Source organism: Amphiura filiformis, chromosome 9 (assembly GCF_039555335.1).
Source record: "Amphiura filiformis chromosome 9, Afil_fr2py, whole genome shotgun sequence".
NCBI lineage: Eukaryota > Metazoa > Echinodermata > Ophiuroidea > Amphilepidida > Amphiuridae > Amphiura > Amphiura filiformis.
The window spans coordinates 31,950,853-31,960,181 of NC_092636.1; the positions used below are offsets into that span (position 1 = coordinate 31,950,853).

At 38.4% G+C, this 9,329-nt stretch overlaps 1 protein-coding gene across 9 annotated transcripts in view; it reads right to left on the bottom strand.

The window, feature by feature from the left end:
* The window catches only part of LOC140160877 (cytoplasmic FMR1-interacting protein 2-like), a 56,607-nt gene extending 48,340 nt beyond the window's left edge, over positions 1-8,267 (bottom strand). For 4 of the 9 annotated variants that reach the window (XM_072184207.1, XM_072184208.1, XM_072184205.1 and 1 more), the window contains exons 1-2: positions 8,179-8,267; positions 4,258-4,517 (exon numbers count right to left, since the gene is read on the bottom strand). In XM_072184207.1, coding sequence (XP_072040308.1) covers positions 4,258-4,517; positions 8,179-8,242 — 324 coding nt within the window. In that variant the 5' untranslated portion in view covers positions 8,243-8,267. Of the gene's footprint in view, positions 1-3,247; positions 3,305-4,257; positions 4,518-8,125 lie in introns of all 9 variants that reach the window. The other 5 variants (XM_072184203.1, XM_072184202.1, XM_072184201.1 and 2 more) reach the window with 3 other exon arrangements.
* Between the last annotated feature and the right edge of the window lie 1,062 nt (positions 8,268-9,329).

A 9,329-nucleotide genomic window follows, 5' to 3' on the forward strand; every position in this document is an offset into this window, starting at 1 on the left:
ATATATAAGAGATATAAATCTAAAGTTGACAGGGAGTGTTGAAGCAGATTGTTCTCAGCAAATATCAGGAGCTTAGCCAGGATCAAAAAACTGCCCATCCACAACCCCACGGCCATTCCCACCTGCGATTTGAGATTCCAGTGAGTGAATACACCAAGTTACAGCCATTTATAAAATTGTTATCAATAATGGAAATTGTTATTGCCTAATTCCCTTCTTATAGACAAAGTTGTTAAAATTAAGACTTTTTTAAAGGAAATTGTACCATAAATTTACATCGGGATTTTTATCGCATAGGTTGTGGACAGCATAGAGGCATTTTTCGGGCTGTCCAAATTTGCGATTGTCTGTGCAAAACACAGGTGGACAGGTCGCTGGCTAAGCCCATAGCGAACATACAAAATACATGACCATATTTCACTTTTATTACCCCTACATTACCTTCAGTAGTTAACTACTACATGGAACAACACACCATTACAATGGCACAATTTGTTTGTTTTTTTAATCTTATATTTTGCCTTTTAAATCTGTGAATTGGTATGGGCTCTTCCAGTTTCAATCCATACCTCCTATGTAAGACATGACCTTAAATCTCCCACACAGGTTCAAATGGAGTCACCCATTCAGGTAACCACATTTGAAATTCATACTCCCTACGTGGAAGATTAAGGTCATGTTAACCATAGGGGGTACGTATGTCTTTAAACGGAATATAAACCCAAATTGAAGCAGTTCTGATCCATCAGTTTGTCAATCATACATTATATGATGCAATGATTCAATTTTATTTTGAAATTCCGACGGAACATACATGACTATTGGGCTATTCCTGTTGAAATCTATGCACCTCCATAGAAGGCATGACCTTAATATTCCACACAGGGAGTATAAATTTCAAATGGGATTATCTAAATGAGTGACTGTTTGAAATCTATATATACTCACCCCTGTGTGGGATATTAATGCTTTGATATGTTTTATTGGTGTAGTTGCTTTGGAGCGAGTGGTCATGCCCTCATTAGGGGTTTGGTGCTTTTTTCCATCTCTTTCTCTCTCACCCCTCTGGGATCATGATGATGACTTCGCCCCAACACGACTCCTTCTTTTTTCTGTTATTTATTTTGAATAATGTATTTCTTCACGTGCAATATCATATTTATTGGTCATTACTATTTGAATAAGTTTATCCTTGGGGTGAAACCACCTCCTTTCCACCATTTTCCCGGGTCCAGTTGACCGCACTTTTAGCTGCGGACCTCTCTTTCTGTGGGTTCTGGTTACAGGATGAGGTTTCGCCCCTTGGTTTATTTTGTGTACTTTAAGGGGGTACTGCACCCCTGTGGTTGGTTTGTGACTATTTTTGCATTTGTCTCAGAAAGTAGTAGCACACTGGTGGCGGGGGTTGTGTATGTTGTTGGGGCGGGGGTCCAATTGCTGCACTGGGGTTACGGTGGCTCGGGGCGGGCGGTTCAGTGTATATGATGGGAAGCGGGGTTCATCCTATCGGTACCTTATTTCTTATCATGAATAACGGACCGCTTGTCTTGGGTCACTGGGATTCGTGTGGTGGTTGGATTCCTTGCCCTGTGATGTGCATGACTCTTGTTGCCACTGTGTTGTTGGTTTTTGGGAGGGATGCGAGAGTGGACGCAGGTTTATCGAGGGGTGTAGTACCCGTCTAAGTGATATTTTCTGATATTCAAATCTATGTCATGCTTTTTGTTGTTTTTTAATGATTGTAAATTTCACAGCAATTCAGCTTTTAGCTGCTACCGTGTCTTTTAATAAACCATGAATGAATGAATTAAGGTCATGTCATCCATAGTGGAAGTATGGATTTCAACTGGATATATAGCCCATTCATAATTGTGCTGAAAACATACATGTTACAGACATGCTGAATGGCAGATTCTCTCATATATTTATATTTGCAATTCATAATTTGTTACACTTGCGTCAAAATAGGGGCTGTGTATAAAGGGACTGGAAATGGCTTATTATTGGGGGCTATTACTATTGGACTGATCTTTTACGACCTTCAACATATTTTGCAAGCTTGATCAACCGAGGATAATTTGTAAACCAAGAACTCGCATGGTACAATGAGTGGAAGCCATTTCCAGTCCCTTCATGTTAAGTCCCTAGTCAAAACAAGTAGTTGTATACAGGGTTAGATGACCACATGGTTTGTAAACCATGTAAGCATTTTATCATCCTTTTCCCCCACAAATAACCATCAACTTCTCAAGTATGTTGAGCATGTAAATCTCTCTTGTTATGGCTGGTATGGCAGCAGCATTTTTATAATTAGTCAATACCTGTTAAGCTGCTGCATACCACACATGAATGAAATGATTAATAATATACTCAGAAAATGCAGGCAAAAATAATTTATTGCATCAAAATTGATTGCAGTTAAATGTTAGTATTTATATTGGCGCATGAAAATGCAGAAATTCACAAAAGTCATGTAGAGTGTACAGCTTTCAAGAATAGAGAAATCATTCTTCCCAGTTACTTTATCATCACACACACTCACACTACAAACATTTGACTTTCATAAACAACAAAATACATTAAGAAAATAATGGTCAACAACACCAACATTCAAACATATTTTGTATTGTCATCATGAAGCAAACCCCAGGTCACAGTCGCGGTGGTGGTGGTGGTGGGAAAACCAAAAATGCCTCATTTTGATTTTGATTTGAATTTAACTATTACATCTAAAAGCCACACTAACCCTGTGGAAGATTTGGGAAATTATCTTCCAAAGGGGGAATGTGAATTTCAAATGGAATGAACACATTACAACTCAATTTAAAACTCACCGCCCCCCCCCCCCTTTCTGTGGAAGATTCAGGTTGAATCTTTCTCAGAAGGTGTATGAAATTAAAATGGAACCACCTTATGTGTTCATTCCATTTGAAATTCATATTCCCCCTGAGGAAGATATTTCAAAAATCTCCCACAGGGGTAGTGTGGATTTTAAACGGAACAGCCGGATTTTACTTGGCAAACAGATGTTCTATAGAATTTACAAATCACTGGTGTTATGATGATACATGGAACAACTTTCTAGGAAATGAAAAAAAGAGACATTTTGAACACTGAACGGACAGGTAAGTGGTGTTATTATTTTCTAAACGTAAAAAAAATTGAACACAATTCCCAGGCAGCATACGGTTGGTTGCTCAGATCTTGTTTATTTATTTATACCATGCGCTAGCTAGCTCCACTCTACCTGACTTGTGCGATAGGAAAAATCCGTAGTTCGCGAAGCGTTTTGCCTGAAAGTGATCTAGTAGAGTGAGATAGAGGAAGGTGATTGATCATACAAGCAAGCTATAATACCGTATCGTCTGTAATAAGTGCCCAAGGGCGTGCAATTGAAAAAAGCTTCAAAATCGGGGTGAACATCTAAAGTATCACTCATTTCACTCACACAATCCAATATGGCGGGATTTGGTGGCACCCAAGGAACACTGGAACAGGATGTGATTGCAGTAAATACTACAAAATTACATTATGTAAGTGCATTTTAAGCAAGAATGTGAATTACATAGTGAAATCAAATTCTACCATAATTTGTCCATACAATTTTGAGGTTGTGATGGCCAACACTGACACGACTGTTGTAAGTTTTAAGCTTACTCATCCAATAAGGCATGGTAATTTTTCCATTTCGGTCACTTTTTCATTCAAAAATCGCAGGGGATACCTTTATTAGAGGGGGCATTTATTACAGACAATACGGGTACTCAAAAACAAAATGTTAGGTTTGCTAATGGTTAATCTAATGCTATTTATACTACAGTGTATGTGAGCATTTTTTTTTTTTGCACTACATGAAATTTCAAAATCAAAAATATATCATTATTTGTGAGATACTAATAAGTGTCCAACTTTCCATTACATTTTAAAAACATGAACAGAAAAATATCATTATGTTGAAATTTTGTGCAGTATTTGATGTTTGAGTCACTTTTTCTGTACAGATATTAGAGTCTTTTAAACTAAGAATTGTTATAATGTCAGAATCAAGTGGATTTGTTAAAAGGAAGCTTATAACTACAGCAGGTGATTTTAACACTTACATGTACTATTTTATGGTGTTATTTATTATTACTAAAATACTTAAAATTCTACATGTATGTGTTATGATTGGCTTATCTATAGATACAAATTAACAGTGGAAGAGTAATTTGAATTTGCATGGTTTCAACAACCACACCACAGCCAAAGGACACTTACCAATTCAGAATGTACAGTGGCTTCTTCAATATACTTTGCCATTCCTGTGACGTACGCGGTACGATCTTCAAAGTTGGTGTCAAAATTGGCCTGGTAGGTGATGGACACAGCGGTGGCTTCGATGCATGGTTGCTGGTCTGGTAGAGGGAGCTCCTCCAGCAGGTCCACATTGGACAGTGCATCTGCTAACGACACTGTCGCAGCCATTGTGAGTGGTGGGGATCTTGTGATTTCTGTCCTGAAAACAACCTCCCTTCTTTCTAAGCAAAAAAAGAAAAGAAAAAAAAAGGTATAGGTGAGATCATTAGTTTGCTAACTTTTGGGTGATGAGCATTTTATTTTGTTGATTCCTTGTAAGCGTAATTTACCTAATTGAGACCCAGAGAAGGTATCTAACCATTCCCATAATCCTTTGCAACATGATGCATCACCTCATTACATCAAATGGCACTCCTATTACTTTGGCAGGTTCCCATTGTTTTTATGTTGAGAATAGACTGGCTAAACATGGGTTGAGAAATTTGTATATTTTCACAAGGAGAATGCTGCTCAATGTGAAAATCCAAATGAAAAATAAGAAATTTTGCAGAGCAATATTCTGACCACTTTTGCAGGAAGTAAACTACTCCCATGAAGATTTTGCCAACTCTGGGAATGTTGAACCCACCCAAAAGATGAGATCATGTAGATCATTTATCTCAACTATTTTGTTTGAGTACCGGTATAGTACAATAGGATTAAAAATAAAATCATTCATGCACACCCAAACCCTGGTACAATGGGATTAAAATCATCAGTGCATGATGCACAAACTGTCCTTGAGACAGTCCTCAGCTGCATCATTGAAGCCCAAAATGAACCCACCTATATGATGTTTCCTATTTGTGGAACAGATGTCAATAGAGCACCACGTTACTCGGCTCTCCAATATTCCTAATAAATGAAGATACTGCGTTACAGTTACTGGAACTACTGTCACTGTGTGGCCTTGCCCTGAAACTGATGGAATTTGAACCCTGGCATATAAAGATAGACGACATAGATTTACCATCCACAGCCGTTGCGTCGACATGTCATGCACATGCATACGGTAAAACCCCGGGGGTGAGGGTCACTCACATTGTGGCCTGTAGCTGTACCCCATCTGTAAGAATCAACTTTTAAAAAGCAACCTAATTTAAACAAGGATTTAACCCTTGGCTAAAACGATACCCTACAGGTAACACGCGCCTGTTTTCATAAACAGGGATTTTATTCCTGCACATCAAATTGCAGACTACTCTTATACCCAGCAGCCCATCAGACATGATATCTAAACTGAATTGGGAGCCGCTAACATTGAGAAGGAAAGAAAGAAGACTTATGGTACTTCATCAAGCTCTGTCCATCCCGGTAAACAAAATTCTGCGCTCGACGACACGTCCGTCCCGCTATACAAAAATTTACAAACAAATTCACATTTCACAGAATACAAGCCAGAAAAGACTGCTTCAAATATTCCTTTTTTCCGCAAACGGTGGTTGACTGGAACAGCCTACCATAAGACATTATTTCATCAGATAAGCAAGCAACCTTCAAATCCAAACTTCACAAGCACCTAAGAGAGTAATAAATAGCATTGCGCACTCACAACCCTGTCCGGATCACTTCTACCTTTGCTACGCAATCAAGGAGTGTTGGGCAGTATCAAATCAGATTCAGACTAGTAGAAGGATTGCTGTGCTATTTCACACCCCTATAGATGGATTACTTTTTAATCCCTTAAAGTCAATTTTTTATTACCGTACTTCTGTGGTCCGGGTACGCGCTGGTGAATTGCGATCGCGTAGAAGTGACAAGGTCGCCTACTATGCGCTGCGCCGACGACCAATGGGTCAACCGACTTGTCCGTTGATCAGCCAATCAGCGTGAATGTTTATTTCTTCTGTGTGTACGCTCGTCTACGATTGGCGCACAGCTCAGACTATGGAAGTAATTAAGAATTAACTTTAATCTAAACAAGCTAGGGGGATGCAAGGGTAGACTAGTACATGGGGCAAGATCTCTTGGTCGGGCTGACGTCACAAAGGGGAAATAGCCTTGTAAAACCAGTGTGTGCATACATGTACATGTGCAGTTCGCGCTTGTGCAAAGGGGACAAAGTCGAAGGGGACAAGTCACAATGTTCCCGGATGTCCGACCGAGTGAATCGAGATCGAAAAGCTTAAAATATAAGGCCAAGTAAAATAACAAACATGTTTCACGTCCGGGTTTTTGAAAAAAAGGAGGAAGAGGGGGCTTTTTATTTTTTATTTTTTATCGCAAAATCGGTGTAAATACCCATAATTAGAGCTGTTTTAGCGTACCGTACAGTATACACATGTACAATAATGCCTGGAAAAAGGAGGAGGCCTCTTTTTATTTGTTATTCTGAGAGATAGGCCCCTCTAACTATCACAAAACCTTATAAAAGTGTTTCTTGTATATTAGCAAGAATGTAAAAAGCATCTCTAGACCAATTTTTTGAAAAGTTATAACTGAATTTCAAAAAATAAAAATAAAATTGAAGAAAGCTCCAAAAAGGAAGCGGGAAGGGACGTGAAACATGTTTTATTTTTTAATTCGGCCTAACAGCTTTCTTTTAAGTTAATGCTTTCTGGAGATCATATCCCCTTTCATATTTATTTCTCGATCTAGGACTATCCAAATTCCAATTTACAATTCAATTTACAATGAATTTACGATTCATTGCAAATGAAATTCTCACACTTCGTCAATCTATTGTGTACACTAAGGGATGAATAAATTGTAATTATTATTTAGCTGTCTCCTCATGTACACGTCAACATCATGCTTGCTTCTGCCATGTTGCGCATTTGCGGCTTCTTGCATTTTTGTTCTTTTGATCTAGGCCTAAAAGCATGATGGGCGTTTGATGAGGTTTCAGCTAACATTGCCATGTGTTTATTTTTTTTAAATGTAAATGCATGTTATTGTTTAAAAAAAAAAAACTTGACTATATATTTACATGTATTATTATGTGCTATTTATGTATTATTTATGTGCTATATTTTTATATTGTATATTATTGTTTTGTCACTCATAAGCCATAATTGGCTGGTCTCTATGCTTCTGCTTCTGCTTAAGTACTGTACTCATCACCCTGTAGGGTTATCTCGGTACAGGTCTGGTCATGACTATGTGAGAGTGTGACGTTAATAAAGATTTAAACTAAACTAAACTAAACTACCCCCATTCCGTATCACGTATTTGCACATTCATTGCAATTTTGCTACCCCTTTTTTCCATTCCAATTTTTCATACATGAAGTAACATGATCATGACGATATGCGACGCACGCGCACTCAAGCCTACCCACAAAAAGCTACCACGTGGACGACTACCCTTTTTACATGTTTTTTTTTCTCACGGATGGTCATGATCATGATGGTGTACAATAACAGGCCACAGTCGAGTCATTGACAGTCATGACAGTTTAGTGAGTTAACGATCCGTTTCATGGTTTGTTTCGAACGAACGAACTGAAAAGAAGGAAAGATGCTTGAGCTGGCTTCGCAGCTAAAAAGGAACATTATAAAATACTAGATAGATTTCTTCATCATATTGAATTTTAAGCTTCGAAAAAAATGGGAAATTACGTGTACATGTATCAACATGCATGCTTGATCGATGATATGATATTCATGTATTGATAAAGCTTTTCACAAACAAAACAGATTCACACAGACAGTGAGTGAACAAGTTCCGAATTCCGTAGCCCACAATTCGTAACCTACACGCTCCAATATATGCAAAATCCTTGTGTGAAATCTTTCATTTCTCCCGTTAGAAAAACTATCTTTTGTTTTATTCCAAAACTTCCATTTACCTCTTTAACACAAAAATATTATACGGAAGTACAGTACATCTATTTTTCCTTACCACATCCCCGTCTTGAGAAAATGGCGATAAATAACTTCCGACAAATGGCATTGTGGGAGATCATATTAAATGTACGTTTATACCTACATCGCTGCACTAAGCGACTAGCAATTTCGTTTTACCGTATAGTGCTTTTTTACTACTTTGGAAAAGGCGCACTACCTAATTGGTCAAAGACCAATCGCTCGTCGCTCAACGATGAAACATCATAGTAAGTTCAGCTTGGAGAGACGGGGTGATCCAAAATTATTTTCCGGGGTACATGTCAGATGATAAATTCGTAGCAGGGCCTATAGGAGCTCCTAGGGTAGGCCTATGGACATGGTACTCCTCAAGAAGTTTTATTTTCTGGAGATTTCCCTGATTAATTAATTGATTGGTTGGTTGATTGATTGATTGATTGATTGTGATTAAGAGTGTGATTGATTGATTGTTTGACAGTGGCGTAGATTTCTTTTTGACATTGGGGTGGGGGGGGTGGAGTTGGAAAAAATTCTGAAAGTATAGTCTATGCAGCACCTTTTGGCGACAGAATAAGTTTATGGTACAAATGCGCGCGAAGCGCGCGAAAAATTTTGCTATTTTGAAGCTAAACTGATGAAATATTGTACTTTTGGGGCTAAAATGGGCAAATATGAGGTTAATTTGGTCAGAAACCCATTATCAGGCGTCAACATTGGGGGGGATGATTGCATGGACCATCCCCCCCTGACAAAATATTGGGGGATAAATCCCCCCATCCCCCCGGTATATCCCCCCGGGATCTACGCCTATGTTGTTTGAATGAATGTAGGCCTATTTGTTGAAAAACATTAAAAGGGCTCGGATAGCAACGCTTTCACGTAGTAGGGTATGGTACTCCTCAAGAAGGTTTTTTCTGGGGAATTTTCCTGATTGATTGATCGATTGATTGATTGATTGATCGATTGATTGATTGATTGATTGATTGATTGATTGATTGATTGATTGATTGATTGATTGATTGATTGATTGATTGATTGATTGATCGAATGTATTTGTAGAAAAACAAAAGGGCTCGGACAGCAACGTTACGTATTTTATGTGGGACCTGATATCGAGAGCACAGTCAGACCAAAGCTCATCTTCTCAGACGCACACCAAACTTGGGACAATTCGCATACAATTTTTTT